The 19,712-nt window shown below is 38.5% G+C and overlaps 3 protein-coding genes across 3 annotated transcripts; all 3 read right to left on the bottom strand.

Annotated features, from left to right (window-relative positions):
- Positions 1-2,793: 2,793 nt before the first annotated feature.
- On the bottom strand, positions 2,794-4,942 carry LOC134005895 (uncharacterized). Its single transcript, XM_062444923.1, has 5 exons — positions 4,878-4,942; positions 4,093-4,791; positions 3,849-3,974; positions 3,389-3,432; positions 2,794-2,975 (listed from the first exon to the last, which is right to left on the bottom strand). The coding sequence occupies exons 1-5, from the start codon at positions 4,930-4,932 to the stop codon at positions 2,859-2,861; spliced, it is 1,041 nt and encodes a 346-aa protein (XP_062300907.1). The 5' UTR covers positions 4,933-4,942; the 3' UTR covers positions 2,794-2,858.
- Positions 4,943-6,997: 2,055 nt separating this feature from the next.
- On the bottom strand, positions 6,998-8,766 carry LOC134006040 (uncharacterized). Its single transcript, XM_062445105.1, has 5 exons — positions 8,712-8,766; positions 7,887-8,582; positions 7,642-7,767; positions 7,338-7,381; positions 6,998-7,117 (listed from the first exon to the last, which is right to left on the bottom strand). The coding sequence occupies exons 1-5, from the start codon at positions 8,764-8,766 to the stop codon at positions 6,998-7,000; spliced, it is 1,041 nt and encodes a 346-aa protein (XP_062301089.1).
- Positions 8,767-10,351: 1,585 nt separating this feature from the next.
- LOC134006218 (uncharacterized) lies at positions 10,352-11,795 on the bottom strand. The gene is made up of 5 exons (XM_062445307.1): positions 11,753-11,795; positions 10,942-11,643; positions 10,695-10,826; positions 10,572-10,615; positions 10,352-10,477 (listed from the first exon to the last, which is right to left on the bottom strand). The coding sequence occupies exons 1-5, from the start codon at positions 11,793-11,795 to the stop codon at positions 10,352-10,354; spliced, it is 1,047 nt and encodes a 348-aa protein (XP_062301291.1).
- Between the last annotated feature and the right edge of the window lie 7,917 nt (positions 11,796-19,712).

Raw genomic sequence — 19,712 nt, 5'->3', positions numbered from 1 at the left:
TGCAAACTCATTCACTCTCTCTCTCTCTCTCTCTCTCTCTCTCTCTCTCTCTCTCTCTCTCTCTCTCTCTCTCTCTCTCTCTCTCTCTCTCTCTCTCTCTCTCTCTCTCTCTCTCTCTCTCTCTCTCTCTCTCTCCCCCCCTCTCTCTCTCTCTCCCCCCTCTCTCTCTCTCTCTCTCTCGTCTCTGACCCCACAAACACTGGAGATGTGTTGTGTGTGGTTGTGTGTTTGTACATTGTTAACTGCAGGTATAGTGAAAATGAAAATATAGCACCTTTGACAAAACAGTAACTGAAAAAAAGCCTTTATTTAGTTACATTATATTCAGTTCATTCAGTGGAAATCTATAACTTCTACTTCTACAGACACAAAGCACAAATGAAACATGTCCAGCTCTACTGTCTCACACTGAAATACACACATTCAGTCCAGGTGTCATCCCTCTGTCTTCTTGATCTGACCTTGCTCTCCCGTAAAGTAGCATAATGGATGTTATCTGCGTCTTGGTAGCCCTGGTAGACAAAAATATAAAACAACTAATTACCTTATTAGTGTATGACTCATTATTGATACAGACACACATTGGAGAAAAAGCATCAGCAACCTCTATACTCTGTCATGCAAATATATACACTTCCTAAATAATGAACTTCCTTTGTGAAGCTTAAATCCAAATCAGTACAACTACAACAACACAATTATTCAATCAATCACATCATTACCATTCCGGACCATTTCACAATCTACAGTCAACCTTCACAAAGGTATGTAGCGTTTACCATAGTATTTTTAGTCCGTCAACAAATGATGCTCTTTTTGTATTGTATTTCATATCCCCTGGGCTTGGTTTTCATTTTGTAAAATATGCTACAATGACATTAGAGCACTGAAAAACACAACACTTTAACATATACATACCTCTCCATTTGGAGCCGAGGCAGCTGATGATCTTGATTGTGAATCTTGTCATGAAAAGAACAAAAGAAGCCTGTTTTAAACTCACATCATTTTTTTGACTAGGAATTTGAAGCCAAAACTTGAAATAAAAATATATATTGTGAATTGCCATTTGTTGTGCATGTTCTTCAGTGTACAAATGAGCATGTTAAAACATAAATCTTTGCTATGTCCAAATGACTGCCCTTCAATATCAAATATATGTTACTCACCCTACCAAATATAAGAAATTGCAGTTTAGCCTACCTGTGCAATGGCAGCTGTTTGTCTTCAACATTGTATATACTGTGTAAGCCAAGAAGACAACCAGGATGATGGTGAATGCCAAAGCTCCACTCAAGATATACACCAAGACAAGATTTCTCATCTGCAGATACAAAGATTAAGAGATATTGCAAAGTTGTTTTGTTTGTGCATTATGTTTGATTGTAAAGTACCTCCACTATTTAACAAATATGGCCACCTATGCTACGCAGTTACTCACGCTTAAACTCCAATGTGGTCCCCTTTCCAAACACTATCTGTCCACATGAGGCGACAGCACAGTAGTAGGTCCCAGTAAACACTGTGTTCTCCATCATCACAGGTCCAAGTGTGTACTGTACAGTTCAGAGTAGGGATGGGCATTCGAAGACATTTCGGCAACTTTGGAAACTCTTATGGCAGTTAAACTGGATGTTCAATGGTTAAACTTAAAGATATGCGGTGCTCTAAAGCAGCAGAGCCTGCAGATGCGAGCCGGCGCTCTTAAACACAATCGACCCTCTTTTGTTCCAAAATTTAAAAAAACTAAAAGCAATCATATTAACAATGAATTACTTAACAAAGCCTTATAAAAAATAACTAGTAACTCACATTCAGGCTACGTTGGTGATGGACGCCTAACAGTAAATAAAGTAACTTCAGCACCAGCCTACTGATTTTTGTTGATAAAGATAAGCATGTTAACATAACTGACCTAACTTGGCCAGCCTGGGGAACCTTATTCCATTCACTTTCCACCAGTCTGTAGGGGTGCAATCCAGGGGTGGGGGAGTCTCCCTCAGAAAGTTCTGAAGTTCTGTTTCGATGCCAGTCTTGCATTGAGTTGAGTATTGCTCCCCAAGGAGTAGTGCCATAACAGAGACCTGGGTGGCCGCAGCTCCAGTGTTTGTGCTCCCCTACCCAAGCACACATGGCACAATCATGGCCACCATTTGATTGTTATGAGAGTGAATGTAAGGCCTGTGTGTTTGCACAGCTCTGGCAGGTATAAATACCAGATGTACAGAGTTACTAGTTACCATTTCCTTGGTTTTGGACTTTTAAACCCTGTTTTAGCTCCCTAATCTGACACAATATGAAACATGTACCAGAGCTTCTAATCGTTACAATTTAATATATTAGTTTGATTGCTATAATCATGTCTTCTGATCTGCTTGAAATAGAAATGGAATTAGACTTATACTGTCGGCGGCTATGCATGAAAACACTGCAGACTTCCTGTTTAAAACCACAAAGATAAAGAAAGCAGAGGGTCCAATACGTTCATGAAGACCACAGTGTATTGAAAGCAAATCTTTCGACTGCAGACCACACACAGTCTAAAACCAGATCCTTACATTTCTGGGTTTGTAATGTACAATCTTCACATTTATGTAAACAACTAGTGATGAACAACCGGCAGTGTCAGTGGCAGATTGTACTCAGAATATACATGTTGAAAGGTATTGTTGGAGCCCTGCAGGTATAGTGACAGTGGAAATATAGCACCTTTGACACGACAGATCACATCAAACAACCCCTCAACTGTAACTGAAAGAAAGCCTTTATTTAGTTACATTATATTCAGTTCATTCAGATGAGATCTATAACTTCTACTTCTACAGACACAAAGTAAAAAGGGAGCATAACCAGCTCTACTATCTCACACTAGAGTACACACATTCAGTCCAGGTGTCATCCCTCTGTCTTTTTGATCTGCTGACTTTGCTCTCCCGTAAAGCAGCATAATGGAGGTTATCTGCGTCTTGGTAGCCCTGGTAGAAAAATATATAAAACAGCTAATTACCGTATTAGTGTATGACTATGACTCATTATTGATACAGATGAGCATTGACGAAAAAGCATCAGCAACCTCTGTACTCTGTCATGCAAATCAATAAACACTTCCTGAAAAAATAACTTCCTTTATGAAGTTTATAATCCAAATCAGTACAACAACAACACCAAAATCATTCAATCAATCATAATTACCATTCCAGACCATTTTACAATGTACAATCAACCTTAACAAGGGTATGTAGCGTTTACCATACTATTTTTAATTGGTTAACAAATGTTGCTCTTTTTGTATTGTATTTCATATCCCCTGGGCTTGGTTTTCATTTTGTAAAATATGCTACAATGACATTAGAGCACTGAAAAACACAACACTTTAACATATACATACCTCTCCATTTGGAGCCGAGGCAGCTGATGATCTTGCTTGCGAGTCTTCTCATGAAAAGTACAAAAGAAGCCTGTTTCAGAACTCGTTTTAAACTTAGTTTTATCGTTAAAGTAATGACCACATTCTTCTGATTTATCTATCACTGAAATTTGACAAACAGGAAACAGAAGGAAGGAAGGAAGGAAGTAGTGCTTAAGATATAAAGCCAGATTTAAACTCACATCAATTTTTTAAACTAGGAATTTGAAGCCTAAATGCACATTTAATGCAACAATGATGACGTTTCCAGCTGAAACATGAAATAAAAATATATAGTATATTCCCATGGTATGTGCATGTTCTTCAATGTACAAATGAGCATGTTAAAATATGAATCTTTGCTAAGTCCACATTACTGCCCTTCAATATCATGTATATTTTTCTCACTCTACCAATTACAAGGAATTGCAGTTTAGCCTACCTGTGCATTGGCAGCTCTTTGTCTTCAACATTTTATATACTGTGTAAGCCAAGAAGACAACCAGGATGGTGGTGAACACCAAAGCTCCGCTCAAGATATACACCAAGACAAGAGAGTCTTCCTCATCTGCACATACAAACATAAGGAGATATCACAGAGTTTCCCTTCTTTCTTCATCACATTTGATTATAAAGTACCTGCACTATTTAACAAATGTGGCCACCTTTGCTACAAAGTTACTTACGCTTTGGCTCCAACGTGGTCCCGTTTCCAAACAGTATCTGTCCACATGAGGCGACAGCACAGTAGTAGGTCCCAGTATGAGAAAGATTCAGACTCTTCATCGGTAAGTTGTAGACACATGTTTTTGTATGTGTGTAGGTGTTCCTCTCACACTGATAATTCCCACCTCCATGTGTGTAAATGAGTCCTGGATGAGATTCTTCAGAGTTTTTGAACCAGTACACACTGTGTTCTCCATCATCACAGGTCCCAGTGTGTACTGTACAGTTCAGAGTCACAGAGCCTCCTGGCTGGATGCTCTCAGATGCCGACTGATGGACTTTAGCTCTGATGTTCAAACCTGAACCCTTTACACTCACAATAATACTCTCTAAAAAATCATACACGTATGAATAACCACTTATGCAGTAGTAAGTAGCTGAGTCTGAATTTTTTGCACCTGAAATTTTCAAGTGATTTTTACCAAGGCTAGTTTCCAGTGTTAAGTGTGTATCATTCTTAAATTCACCCTGAAGATTGCCATTTTTGTCATGCTTATAGAATTTAGACATCAGCTTTGGTTGTAGTCCCAGAGTTTGTTTATACCAGTAAAACATCACTGCAGCATTATCTTCAAAGAAACATTCCAAAGTCACATTTTCACCACCATTAGCTGATACAAAGTGTGAAGATGATGATGGCTTCATAGCTGTAGTGTGAGCTGAAAGGAAAATGCAGATCAATGGAGACAAAAAAATTAAAAATATTTACATATAAAGGAAACAAAACATAAAAGATATGGCTTACCCGTTCTCCCCAAGAGCAGGCATGTCACATACAAAGCAAAAATTGGAGAAGTCATTTTCTTGTAATCACCGAGATCATTGGAGAGAATCTCTGCACATCCTCTACTTTTCAGAAACAAGGCTGTGTGTGATCGACCAATCAGGAAAGACTCTGTTTAAGTAACATTGATCGCATGTTCAGTGCCCCCTACAGTGTTAATGTATGGTTTAAAGAAGGACTTGATCCAAGAGGACAGAGTTGTTTTTTGATCTGCTCTATAGATGAAGGAGACTTCTTACTTTTAGCCTAGTTCGTGCAGTCTCAACATAAGACTAAGACAACGCAAAACTAGTTGTGACTGGAATGTGAAGAGCAGGGACAAGATAGACAACTGACCATAAACACCCTTCCTCTTGCTCCCTGTTTGGTATTAGCAGACCTGCTGTTTCTTACTGATATCATAGAGCACGCATATAATGTGTCAAATTTAAACTTAATCCCTATCAGAGCGTTTTTATTTATTGGTTAGAATCTGTTATGTTACAAAAGACACATTTTAGCAATAATGGATAATATTTAAAATTGACCTTTGACCTCCTGTTTATAATATTCTTCCATATAGTCATTCATAGTGATTATATAGATAAGGTAGTACTTATTTGTGATGGTTTGTATCAATAATGTACTTTAAGACATGTAGGCTACTTTAGTTGTATGAACAGGAGGAAAGCAAACAGGGCTTTGGTGAAATGTTTCCCTTATCTAATTTCTGCTCTTTTACTCCATTCATGTAGTCAGCATCTGTAAGATCCAGTTGCTATGAATACGTGGGGTGGCTCTTAGAAAACCGTCTGTGTATGAGTAATGGAGTAATGAGTAATGCTGAAGTGTTCTGCTTTGAGTTTCACTTTAAACTGTGAGATGGTGTGGGATTATGTTGCCAGTGCCAAAGGTTGGTGTGTTGGTGTACTATAACATTATATTCATGTTCATTATGTCAACAAAGTAAATACAGTGTTGTCTCCTGTGGTTATTGGTAACAGTAGTTTGTTATGTGGGGATGTTCATTGCTTTACCTGCTCCTACCCAAGCACACATGGCACAGTCATGGCCACTGTTTGATTGTTATGAGAGTGAATGTAATACCTGTATGTTTGCACAGCCTTAGCAGATACAAACACCTGATGTAACAAGTCATTAGTTACCATTTCATTGGTTTTGGACTTTTGAACCCTGTTTTAGCTCCCTAATATGAAACAATATGAAAAGTGATAACAGAGCATCTAATCGTTACAACTCAATGTAGTAGTTTGATTGCTATAATCATGTCTTGTGATTTGCTTGAAACAGTGGGGGCATTAAAGTTATACTGTGGGCGGCTGTGCATGAAAACACAGCAGATTTCCTGCCTGAAACCACAAAGACAAAGAAAGCAGAGGGTCCTACTGTAGTTCATGAAGACCAGAGTCTATTGAGAGCGAATCCTTCAACTGCCGACCACACACAGGCTAAAAAAAGAACATCTCTGGGTTTGTGATGTGTTATCTGTACATTTACTGTGAACAACTTAAAAAAGACCAACAGGCAGTGTCAGTGGCAGATTGTACTCAGAATATACATATTGAAGGGTATTGTTGCCACCCTGCTGTTAGAGGGCTGGCTCTGGTGTTTCTGAGCATACTAGTACACCTGGAATGAGCCTCATCTGTACTGGACATGCAGGATGTTTGCAAAAACAAGCTAAATGTTTCCCTCCTACTCCTAGTGCTTCTGTCACATGATGATTACCTTATGCATTTAGAAATGCAGCAATTTAAAACTGAAAAGACAGCCCAGGACTGACTTTGCTTTAATACTCATTTTCCGGGCTTGCAAACTCTCTCTCTCTCAAGTCTCTGACCCCACAAACACCACAGAGATGTGTTTATGTGTGGTCATGTCTTTGCACATTGTTAACTACAGGTATATAGTGAGATTGGAAATATAGCGCCTTCAACAAAACAGATCATGTGAAAGAAACCCTCAACTTTAACTCTAAGAAAAAAAAGTGTTTATTTGGTTACATTATATTCAGTTCATAGGGGTAAAATCCTTAACTTCTACTCCTATAGACACAAAGTACAATTGAAACATGTCCAGCTCTACTGTCTCACACTGGAGTACACACATTCAGTCCTGGTGTCATCCCTCTGTCTTCTTGATCTTCTGACCTTGCTCTCCTTTAAAGCAGCATAATGGAGGTTATCTGCATCTTGGTTGCCCTGGTAAAAAGAACATAAACAGTTAACTACCATATTAATGTATGTCTTACTATTGATAGAGACAAGCATTGACGAAAAAGTATCTCTGTCATGCAAGGTGCACTGTCATGCAAATCAATATACACTTCCTGAAAAAATAACTTCCTTAGTAATAACTTCCCAAAATTCTGTAAAATGACAATGACATTAGAGCCTTGAAAACATTATAACATATACATACCTCTGCATTCGAAGCCAAAGCAAATGATGATCTTGGTTGTGAGTCTTCTCATGAAAAAAACAACAAAACAAAACATATTTTTTAAATATAGCTTGATTATGTAAACTAAAAGTAATGACCCCATTCTTCTAAATTATCTATCATTGATATCTGACCAGGAGCAGGAAACTGCAGGGCAAATCAGCGCTTAAACATAAAGCCAGATTTAAACTCACTCGCCGAAATGCCCATTTAATGCATCAATGATGATGTTTCCAGCTGAAACATAAAATGAAAAATACACAGGATTTGCATTTTATCCTACCTGTGCATTTGCAGCTCTTTGTCTTCAACATTTTACATACTGTGTACGCCAGGAAAACAACCAGGATGATGGTGAACACCAAAGCTCCGCTCAAGATATACACCAAGACAAGAGAGTCTTCCTCATCTGCACATACAAACATAAGGAGATATCTACTGAGTTTTCTTTCTTTCTTCCTCATATTTGATATAAAGTAACTCCACTATTTAATAAATGTGGCCACCTTTGCCAGCAGAGTAACTTACGCCCAAACCCCAACGAGATCCTTTTTCCAAACACTATCTGTCCACATGAGGCAACAGCACAGTAGTAGGTTCCAGCATGAGAAAGATTCAGACTCTTCATCGGCAAATTGTAGACACAGGTGTTTATATGTGTGTTGGTGTTCCTCTCACACTGATCATTTCCGCCTCCTTGTTTGTAAATGAGTCCTGGATGAGATTCTTCAGAGTATTTGAACCAGTAAACACTGTGTTCTCCATCATCACAGGTCCCAGTGTGTACTGTACAGTTCAGAGTCACAGAGCCTGGCTGGATGCTCTCAAAAGCGGACTGATGGACCAAAGCTTGAATGTTTATACCTGAACCCTTTACATTGACAATGATACTCTCCAAAAAATCAGACACATATGAATACCCTCCTATGCAGTAGTAAGTAGCTGAGTCTGTAATTTGCACACCTGAGATCTTCAAGTGATTTTTACCACGGCTGGTTTCTAGTTCTAAGCGTTGATCGCTCAAAAATTCACCCTGAAGACTGCCATTTTTGTCACGTTTATAGAATTTAGACATCAGCTTTGGCTGCAGTCCCAGAGTTTGTTTATACCAGTAAAACATCACTGCATCAGTGTCTTCATAGAAACATTCCAAATTCACGTCTGTACCAACATTAACTGATACAAAGAGTGAAAATGATGATGGCTTCAGATCTGCAATATGCGCTGAAGAGGAAGTGGAGATCAAGCACATGCACAGTTAGGAGAGCATATTGTAACATACATTAATGTGTGGCAAAGCAATTAAAAAATATTGATATATAGACTAAACTAAACTTAAAAGATGTGGCTTACCCATTCTCCCCAAGAGCAGACATGTCACATACAAAGCAAAAATTGGAGACGTCATTTTCTTGTAACCACTGTGATCATTAGAGAGAAACTCTGCACGTCCTCTACTTTTCAGAAACAATGTTGTGTGTGATCGCCCAATCAGAAAAGACTGTTTAAGTAACTTTGATCACATGTTCAGTGCCCCCTATAGTGGTAATGTATGGTTTCGAAAGGACTGGTGTCAGGAGGGCAGAGTTGTTTGTTCAGTTTGTTGTTGATCAGACTGTGAAACCTAGTTTGTGTAGTCTTAACATAAGACTGTACAAAAGTGGTTGTGGCTGGAATATGAAGAAGTGGGGCACAACCATAAACACTGGCAAATCTGACCATAAACACCCCTCTTCTTGACCCTACTTCTTGTTTGGTATTAGCAGACCTGGTATAAGCAGACCTGCTGTTTCTTCTGTTTCTAAGACACATTTTGATGTAATAATGTAGAGGTTGACCCTGAACTCCTTATAGTAGCCTTATTATATTGTTATTTCTTATGGACATTTATAGTAGGATTTAGATGACTATTTATTATTTGTGTTGTGCTGTATTTGTAATGTCAGCACATTACAAATGAAGTATATTATAAATGATTGAAAATGCCTAGTGTTTGGTTGTGTGAACAGTAAGAAAGTTGATCCCCTTCATTATGCATATTATGTCTCTAATGCTGACAGCAGCAGAAAAATATTTCATTACATATCTTTAAATACTGTGATAATTTATGGTAGCCATTGCTTCCCCTTTACTACAGTTTCTAATGTAAGACGCAGTGAAGGAGAAGTTCTTAAACCACTTTGTTACACAACACTCGAAGTGTTCCTGTATTTTTTTGTTTAATGTGACTTTACCCAATACTTCAGCTCGTTTACCCCGAAAATAAAGTGCAACGTATTGACCTGCATAAAATTTCACCTTCCTCAAAAAAGTTGCAAAACAGTAGTTTACTGGAAAGTATAGTTTTGGGTCAAGTCTGGGCATGAGTTTAGGGAACTAAAATAGTGGAACTGTGTGATGATTATAGATGATTGTAACATTTTGGTTGTTATTTGTAGAAAGATATAGCAGGCTGAAAGCTTCACCAAGAGCAGTTTTGTGCCAATACATCTCAGCTGTTAGATCAGAAGGTATGTAAAAATCCTTTCTATCATTTGTTTTCTGCAACTAGGACACAATGCTTGTTTCACAGTCCTGTGAGATCGAGGGCTCACCGAGATGTAAGACGCTGTGGCCTGAAGGCTACAGGCCGGTCTATGTAAAGCTAGGACTTGTGTTTCCATCAATGGAAACTTATTCTCTGTACTTCACACCACCTTCACCACAGGAGTGAAAAGTGAGAGCTGTCTACATAAAAGGTGCAAACTCTGCTGATGTTTCTAAGTAGAAGAAGGTATTAATAGATCATAGGGGATTTTCATGAGACTGCTTTGTCTTAATCTATATCCATATTGTTTTTTACGAAAAGGTTTCTCCATGTGACACTTTCAGAATGTGTTTTATCCATAAAAACAGCAAACACACTGTGCTTAAATGTTTTTATTTTCTTTATTTCCACATTATTTTACATTGCACATTTAGTCCTGTGAATTGCTAACATGCAAAGTTCAACTTCACACTTTTCTGCTCTTTACTCTTGAGTATACACAAACGCTCTCCACGTTGTCCTCTTGACGGTGTTGTTCACTGTTCTTCTTTAGGCTCAGAGCAGCATAATGGACGTTGTCTGCATCTTGGCTCTGATAATCAGATAAGATCAACAATGGGTAAAAATATGATGGTTGATTCTATAAGAGTGAATTTGACTTTTTGTTATACATTCATTTCACCTACCACATTGTCAGAGGCTGGAGAACATGTCAGATGAGAAACATTTCCTGCAATATGAGAATATAGGAGTGATTAAGCCAGGTCAACACGGCAACAGCTTGAAAACCTTGATTCTTAAAATCTTACCTTTGCAGACAGAGCAGAGTTTTTTTTTCAACTTGTGCACAATGAAAACCAAGACAAGGAACACGATAATGAAAACTGCCAATGTCATGCTCAGAAAGTACACCAGGAGAAGGGAGACTTTAGTTGAGTTTCCTAACATGCAGTCAGGAGAAGAAATATATCAAATCCTACTTTACAGTCAACTCAATAGTTCATTTATGACTTTTTCAAAATGGAAAAAAAACAATCATCAGCTGCCACCACATACCCGCGATCTTGATTTCTGTTCCATTTCCAAAAACGATCTCTCCATAGGAGGCCACAGCACAGTAGTAGATCCCAGTGTTAGAGGAGTTCACAGACTTTATGGAGAAGTATAAATTGCATCTTTTTTTGACAGACTCTTCCTTGGAGATATTTGTGCATTGTCCTGCTCTGGGATACATGACGGCAGGCTGAGACGCACCATGTCTGAACCAGTAGAAGCTCTGCACCCCTGCATATTGTTCGGTGTATACTGTGCAGCTCAAATTTGCAGTGTCTCCTGACCGAAGTGGTTCTAATGGTGGTTGATGGACAACAGCCTGGATGTTGGAAAATGATGTTTTGACGTGAAGGAAGACTCCTTGTCCAAATTCAATTGCATTGAATTCTAAAATCCCACAGTAATATGTCGCTGTGTCCAGTAGATTAATGGCTGTGATTCTGAGATGATTGGTACCATCTCCACTTTTTGCAAGAACTTGAAACCTCTCTTTAAACTCTTTGTTCATCTCTGATTCTGTCTGGTGCTTCATCCGCGATGATATGAGCTGAGGTTTGCCTCCCAGAGTTTGTTGGTACCAGAAGATAAAAGTTACAGAGTCTTCCTGACAGATGCATTGCAAAGTTACATTTTCCCCAACTTGAGCTGTTGTGACACCATTATCCTGAGTTATAGCTGAGGACTTGTGAACAGCTGTCACCTGACCTGCATGAACAAACAAAATATATCAGTTACAATTTTTAAAAACCACAAAATTCCTTAAACTTATATTCCTATAAGAAGAAACAGTGAGAAAAATGTGTAAAATACTCACATAAATGATTGAGAAATACGAGCAGAATGCAAATAGGTATCATCTCTGAAGCTCTGCAGTCTGTAATCTGTGTGTTGACGAACACACCCAACTCTTATAGGAGACGAAGGCTGTTTGTGATTGGCTAAGCTGACTAGTTTGGTTTAGAGTTAGACTTGCGATTCGTTCTTTTCCAGAAGATCAGTCTAATCAGGTGACCAGAGGTGCAATTGGTGTTGATCGAATCTGTTTTGTTATATTCTTGTTGCTGTAAACTGGAGGACGGCAGGTGTGACAATGAAAAAGAAAGTCTCACAAGTCCATTTTTGAACGGGGGAATAGAGATTGGATTTCTCACAGTATGTCCATTCAGAAAAACATACTGTACTCTCCAGTCTTTAATTAATTAATTATAGGAATACTGTGTGATAAGAGTGGCTGTGGTGATGGGGATGGGCATGTTTGAATGGTTAAGTGGGTTGAAAGGAAGTGTGAGGGCGGAAGGCAGAAAGAAATCAGTTCAAGTAATGTAACCATGTAAACACTTTAAAGTTAATGTTGATAGCTTAAGGTTAATCACATATGTCATTTCCAGTCTGTAATGTAATACAGTCAATAAATAGTTTAGTCCAGTGGTTCTCAACCTAGGGGTCAACCAGATAAATACAAAGGGTTGTGAGATGATAGAAAGAAGAAAAAACGGTTTTTAGTTTTCTCTAATCTTTGATTTTTAGACATCTGACATTGGCTTTTGCCATACATGGGTACATGGTGAGAACATGGGGGAAAGTTCTCAATCAAATGCATGGGCGGAATCACCAAGCAGTGCTGTCTGCTTAAGTCTATGCATTAATACTACCACTGGAGGATGCAAAAGCATTTCTCTACTATTTGTGACTAATAAACAAGATTACAGCCAACTGCTAATGTAAGCATGCTACCACAATGACGAAGCCAACAGATGAGCCTGATGGAAATGTTATTAATTTTGAACCAGACAAATTAAAATGTTGTCCCTTTAAGGTCAGAAGATCACCAGAGTTAGTATAATTCATCTTGAGGAGAATGTGAATAGCCCAGTTTCCACTAAGGAAGTTCCTGGTAAAATTTTGGAGGCAGGATCTTGCTCTTTGTGTCTCCATAGCAGAGTAAGACCCAGATAGGACCCACCGTGACATCACAGAGGCGACTCGAAAACATAACAAAGAAAACCACAACAAGAGGTAAACATCCATCCATCGAATAATTCTGGAGACATTTTCCCTCAAAACCACAAACCCAAAAAAATGTTAACGTCATGGTGGCACTAGAGGAAGAGACATTTGGCTTCATCTTCAGGTGACTATGAATGTTTGTACAACATTTCATGGCAATCCAAAGACCAAAGAGGTGGACCAACTGAGCTGTCATTGAGCCTTTCATGGTCTTGTCAAAGTCTGGCTCTGGGTGGTCTTTTATTGTTATTCTCCTCCGATCCAGGAGACTCTCGGCCTTTTCTCTTTATACTCAGACTGGACTGAGTTGGAGTATGCTGTTTTGAGTTGTATCTTTAAAGACTTCTGGCATGATATCATTTAAGTAAAGCCTTTATTAGTTAAACTATCTTTGTGTCTTTCTGGGTTTTTGGTTTTCTGTGTTTTTACTCATGTGTCCCCAGCCTATTTATCCCTCCACACCTGCCCTACATTCAACTTCATTAGCCCCAGCCTTTTTCCCCAGTCTTTTCCCCAGCCTATCCGCTTATTTTCCTTTCTCCTGTTTGATCTCCTCATTCCCCTCACTTGACTTTCTCTGCCTATCTCCCCACCTCATTTCCTTGTTTGTTCAGTTAGTATTTTAGTCCTGCTTTCAGTTCAGTTTTTGTTAGATCCTATTTTTCTCTGCTCTGCATTGCTGAGCTTTGCTCTCAACTGCCAGCTTTATTTTTGCCTGCACAAGCCTTAAAGCATGAAGTTAGGCCTCACTCAGCCTGCTGTCTCCTACATTTGAGTCCACCTGCTCTGTTCCACCTAACAGAGCCACACTGCTGGCATGATTAAAGACATGACTATACTCATAATGACTGAGTTGTTGTTATGGAGAGTGAACAGATAACTTTTATTTTGCTAATAACACAACTATGTGAGATAGTGGATTTTACTCCTTAAAACAGGAGGTAAAGAGTTTTGTCTTGCCTACTACAAATCAGACATATTTTCTAACCATTTCCTAAAAAATATTTCAGTGTTTTAGGCTGACAAATGCCTTTACAGCTGTTGGTTTTGTTCAATCATTAATTAATGAAAATGTGATTGATTGTTGTCAGAATTAAATTTTTTGCATGGTAATTCATTTGGAAGGAAGGGTTGTTTTCAAGAAGATGGCCATGTATAGTGGTGCATTCAAGTGCAGGCTTTGACAAAAAGGAGGTGGTAAAGTTGAAGTAGCACATGACCTAAAATATAGAAACAAACAGGTACCGCCCCTTAAAAGTGTCTCTGCTACAGAGGGGTGAATTTATGGACTAAAGGTACTTGAGTTTAACACGTGGTTAAAAGTTTCCACTGCTCGTCTACACTCGTGTGTCTGTACTGTATAATTGTCTAGGATCTGGAGTTTCTGTTGGCATGAGAAATCTGGTTTGGTTGATATTTGTATCTGTTCTTACAGTTTAGGTACAATTTTGTATTTTTTGTCTAATTTGCTCAACCTCGCCCTGAAAGATGTGACTGTGTGCATTGTCAACTGATGCAGAGGGACCTTTGCTAAGAAGAAGCAGGCTGCTGCATGTGACTCAAATATGTTTTTTGATCTTTGCGGTCTGTATGTACATGCTTGAACAAAGCTGTGGTGAAAGCTTTAAGGCTGTTTACTCAGTAGATACGAGACATGATTGACCGACACTCTTCTCACTTGAACCCATACTTCCTGAGAAGTGACAGTGGGACGGCCTACTCTTCACTGTTTCTCAAATGAGTCAAAGTTAAACTGAAACATTCTAACATCTAAAAATGAAGAAATCTAATTTGTTACCACATTTCTTAAGAATAACCAAACAAGGAAGAAATGTATCATTCAAAGAACCGGTCACTGTGGTTTCAGTATGAATCTGTCAAGCACAACTCTGGACTGTGTTATCTCTTCAATGTTATTTTGTGCTAAGTGTTCAATACTGACATGTGTATGTGTTGCAATTCCCAAAAAAGGGTGTTTGGAGGAACCTTTTTACTTTGGTTTGGAACGTTGGTTTGATTTCCCTCGGTTGATGCTCTTTAAATAATAAAAGAGGTCTTCCTTTATACGAAAAAGATGTCTTTGATGAAAATAGCATCTCATTATTTCAGGAACCTGCAGAGTCTCTTTGCTCCACAAGACCACACAGAGCTGCTGCATGCATAGTTGCAACCTTCACACGTTTAGATGATGTGAAAGCCACAGTGTCATCTTGAGCTGCTTTTGCAAAATGACTTAAAATGCAACCCGTAAAAAACTTGGGCATATCCTTAAATTCTTATAAATATGTCAAATGCATTTCATTCCACATCAACAATGCAATGCCATGCATGCATTGTTTACATGTCTGTGTACTTTGTACGTATGTTATTGCTGGCAACTGTTGATCACTGGACTAGTATGAAACTGACAGGATGTGATGTGCACTGCGTACTCTCGTATGTGTATATACGGTCTTGTGTAGATGCACAATACAAACTAAATAAGGTCCCACTGCTCAAAACTCCACAGGATAGCTTTTAGTTTGGTGGTGCTGGATTGGTTGCTAATTTTAAAGAGCAATTTAGAACAAAACACTATCCAGTAATAGCTTGTGTGTGTGTGTGTGTGTGTGTGTGTGTGTGTGTGTGTGTGTGTGTGTGTGTGTGTGTGTGTGTGCGTGCGTGCGTGCGTGCGTGCGTGCGTGCGTGCGTGCGTGCGTGCGTGTTTTGTACTTTACCTTTCCACATCGAAACCATGAATGAATATTCCTAATCACAGAAGTGTAAGCCATTATATACAATTTTGATAGAAGCTATTTTGAGGTGATGCCTTTGTTCAGAGATATTTTTAAAAGCCACTCTCTATTGAAGTCCTATAACTTCATCATGCTTTAAGTAAGAGACTTTATTTGAACTTCACATTGGCCACCAAAACATAAAAAAAAATTTTAATCAACTCTTGGAAACCAGTTGCATATTTTGGGGATGTCACATTTGAAATGTTATGCTGTTAATGGGAGGTGGTGCAGCCAGAGAAACATTGAAGCTGTTGTGGTTTTTGACACCAGGAATGATCTTTTACATCTCATCTCACCATTTTTAGGATTCAGTCACAAATTACAAGTCACACGGTACTTTGTTAACGGCCTCATGTTGACAAGATAAGTTGGATTTTCTTCATTTGTTTGCTGTAGTTAAGTTGTTTCTCTGGACGTTGAAAATAGGTCAGAAAGTGTTACTGTCACGGTTAGCTGACTAAACGACCACTAGCTCATGCAGCCAATGTTTCTTGTGGCAGAATTTTTTTCCACTGTACTGTTGGCATTAAGAAGTGAATTTAGGTCAGTTAGAAGCACATATACTTCCTCTGTACTTCTGCATTGTTAAACACAAAAGTCAAACAGCTTTTTTCGTGGCTTGTGTTGCAATCAGGAGCATTGAACTATTGGTATCGTCATAGTAGTGTAAGTTGGAAAGTTGCTTTGTTTGTGTTTGCATTATTATTTCTTTTATCATTTATCCAGATATATATTTCAAAAACAGGAACATCTTTGAACAAAAAAAACTGTGGTTACAGACAAGAGAAAAGCAAAGACAGGCCTCCAGTGACTATGTCACATAGCTCCTCCTCCTCCTTCTTTTATAACAGGTGCAACAGCTTTAAGTTAGCAGTGTCACTGATATGGATGAATTTTTATCATTGGTGTTTAATATGTATAATGTTAAAAGTGTGACTTTGTGTATTGACTTTTAACCCAAAAGACATTAAAGTGTAGAGTTATACATCAGAAGTGCAGTGAGAGAACAGAGGCGTTGTAGTCAAGCAACTGGAACAAACAAACAGCATCACAAATAAAAACCACACAGACATCCTGTTATGATGGGAGGGGGCAGGGGTAGAGGAGGGTGTGAAAAACCACTTGTGTAGCACTCAGTGTGAGAGCTTGACCAGAGCGAGAATTTACAAGCAATGATTTTTCTTCTCATCAGCCGATCGTCTGTCAGCGCTCAAAAACACCTCACTGTCTTAATGTGTTAGAGAGATAAAGGGTAGGCTTTGAGTTTGAGCAAACCATACACATAATTGATCATGAGTTTTTGTGTGGCACTACTTTCTATTTTTAAGCATCAAAAGCATGATCTCATGTTAGTCCCTATGAAGTTAGTACGTTTTGGCATTTCCATTTGTGTATCAATCCATTCACTGCATCCACTGGACTTGAACATTATGAACTAAGGATAGAGTAAAGTTTTTTCACGTCACTTGACCACAATGCAGACACATCCCTCCGTGGGCGGATTGCTAAGGTGCATTATGAGCAAACAGGACATGGCGTACAAGGGTCTGTCTTTGAAACGTTCCAATACAGTTTTTTAGCCTCTCTACAATTTTATCTGTCTGGTGGTCACAGCGATATGTGTGTCATGTGATCAGATAAGCCAAATGTGTTGATTATATATATATATATATATATATATATATATATATATATATATATATATATATATATATATATATATATATATATATATATACTGTATATATATTTTAAAACATCATGATGTAGCATGAACTGACATCCTGTATAGTGACATATGCATGTGGACCGCTGCCCCCTACTGACAGAGAGCTTAACTGCACATAACTACTGACACTGAATTAATTCACAGCCAACAAGTACAGTAGAAGATGCACAGTAAAGCCACACAAATTGTAACGTATACAATGTATTAATTGTAAATGTTCTTTTTTAGAGGAAACAAGAGCACATAGAACTTGAACATCCTGTTCTCTCCACTTTTCTAGTTTAATGGGGTATTCAGTAAAGGGTTCAGAGACAACACCTACTTTCATTGGAAAAAGGTCTGCACGTAACACAGTAGTGCAGATTTGTGGCTGTCAGTGATTGTGCAAAAGGAAATGAGAAGCTCTGATTTGACCTCTTATATTGACATTTAGTAGGTTTCTTTCTCATTACATAAGGAAGAATTTTCCATATAGTCCGAACAAAACCTGCTTTCTTGTGCCAAGATTTGGCACTTTGACTCCTCTGGCACCGCTGTTTATTTTGTAGACTGACTGGCAGGTGGGTTCATCTGCCGGTGGCTTTTCAGCTTGATAACAAATGGAGGACTGGTTTAATTACTGCACTAGCTGCTTGATCATAACTGAAGAAATTGGTTCTGGCCAAACTGTGCAAAAACTTCAAAACTATCAAAAACTATCAAAAACAGGCTGAGGCAAAGTTGAAAGTAAATTGTCAGGAGGCCCTTCGACTCTTCTGAGTTAATTGATTATTTGCTGCTTGGCACACTACTGAAGTTGGATTTTCCTCATTTGTTTGCTGTGGTCAAGTTGTTTCTCATAACTGTTGAAAATACTGTAGGTCAGAAAACTGTTACTGTCATAGTTAGCTGGCAGTCATTGTTTCTTGTGGCCGACTTTATTTCCACTGCGCTGTTTGCATTAAGACATAAATTCAGGTAAATTAGAGGCAAATATACCTCCTCTGTACTTCTACACTTAAACACAAAGATCAAATACCTTTTTTGTGGCTTGTGTTGCAATCAGGAGTATTTAACTACTCTATTTTAACTATTCATACTGTCAGTGCAAGTTGGAAAGTTGCTCTGTTTGTGTTTGAATTATTATTCTTTAATATGTTTCTCTTAACATTTACCCAGATATATATTTCAAAAACAGGAACATCTTTGAACAACAAAACCAAAAAACACACGTGGTTACAGACTAGAAAGAAAGACAAGACATGCCTCCAGTGACTGTGTCACATAGCTCCTCCTCCTTCTTCTTTTATGACAGGTTCAACAGCTTCAAGTTAGCAGTGTCACTGATGTGGATGGATTTTTACCATGGCTGTTTCATTTATATGAAGTTAAAAGTGTGACTGTGTGTATTGACTTTTAACCCAAAAGACATGAAAGTGTAAGGCTATATATCATAAGTGCAGCAGCGACATAACAGAGGCATTGTAGTGAAGCAAATGGAACAAACAAAGAAGAAACATCACAGCATGACAAATAAAAACCACACGGACATTCTGTTATGAGGGGAGGGGGCAGGGGGAGAGGAGGGGGCGAAAAACCACTTGTGCAGAACTCAGTGTTAGAGCTTGACTAGAGCGGGAATTCAAAAGAAAGAAAAAAAATTCTCATCAGTCGGTCGGATGTCAGCGTTCGAAAACACCTCACTGTCTTAATGTGTTAGAGAGAGAAAGGGCAGACTTTTGAGTTTGAACAAAACACCATATACATATTTGATCATGAGTTTTTGTCACTACTTTTTAACTTTTAAGCATCAAAAGAATGATCTCATTTTAGTCCCTATGAATTTGGTTAGTAGGCTTGGGCATTTCATTTGTGTATCAATCCCTTCACTGCATCCACTGGACTGGAGCATTCTGAACTAAGGGTAGGGTCAAGATTTTTGCTACGGTGCGTTATGAGCATACAGGACACACCTTACAAAGGTCTGTCTTTGAAATGTTCCAATACAGTTTTTCAACCTCTCTCTGTGGTGCATTCACCTAAAAAAAAACACGTCTTTCCAATTTTAGCTGTCTAGTGGTCACAGCAATATGTGTGTCATGTGATCAGATAAGCCAACTGTGGTGATTATAGTTTTTTGTTTTTTTTAAAGCATCATGATATAACATGAACTGAAGTCCAGTGTAGTGACATATGCAGGTGGACCGCTGACCCCTACTGACAGAGAGCTTAACTGCTCATAACTACTGACACTGAATTCATTCACAGCCAACAAGTACAGC

Source organism: Scomber scombrus, chromosome 23 (assembly GCF_963691925.1).
Source record: "Scomber scombrus chromosome 23, fScoSco1.1, whole genome shotgun sequence".
Classification (NCBI taxonomy): Eukaryota; Metazoa; Chordata; class Actinopteri; order Scombriformes; family Scombridae; genus Scomber; species Scomber scombrus.
Note: the sequence above shows the minus strand (reverse complement) of the source record. Positions and strands in the feature narration are given on the sequence as shown.

Coding starts and splice junctions, on each gene's coding strand:
- LOC134005895 (XM_062444923.1), bottom strand. CDS start 4,932: ATGACTTCTCCAATTTTTGCTTTGTATGTGACATGCCTGCTCTTGGGG. Junction 4,792..4,877: donor CCTGCTCTTGGGGAGAACGG/GTAAGCCATATC, acceptor TTTTCCTTTCAG/CTCACACTACAGCTATGAAG. Junction 3,433..3,848: donor AAAGAGCTGCCAATGCACAG/GTAGGCTAAACT, acceptor TTTCATGAGAAG/ACTCGCAAGCAAGATCATCA.
- LOC134006218 (XM_062445307.1), bottom strand. CDS start 11,795: ATGATACCTATTTGCATTCTGCTCGTATTTCTCAATCATTTAT. Junction 10,827..10,941: donor AACAGAAATCAAGATCGCGG/GTATGTGGTGGC, acceptor ACTGCATGTTAG/GAAACTCAACTAAAGTCTCC. Junction 10,616..10,694: donor ACTCTGCTCTGTCTGCAAAG/GTAAGATTTTAA, acceptor CTCATATTGCAG/GAAATGTTTCTCATCTGACA.
- LOC134006040 (XM_062445105.1), bottom strand. CDS start 8,766: ATGACGTCTCCAATTTTTGCTTTGTATGTGACATGTCTGCTCTTGGGG. Junction 8,583..8,711: donor TCTGCTCTTGGGGAGAATGG/GTAAGCCACATC, acceptor CTTCCTCTTCAG/CGCATATTGCAGATCTGAAG. Junction 7,768..7,886: donor GATCTCGTTGGGGTTTGGGC/GTAAGTTACTCT, acceptor TTGTATGTGCAG/ATGAGGAAGACTCTCTTGTC.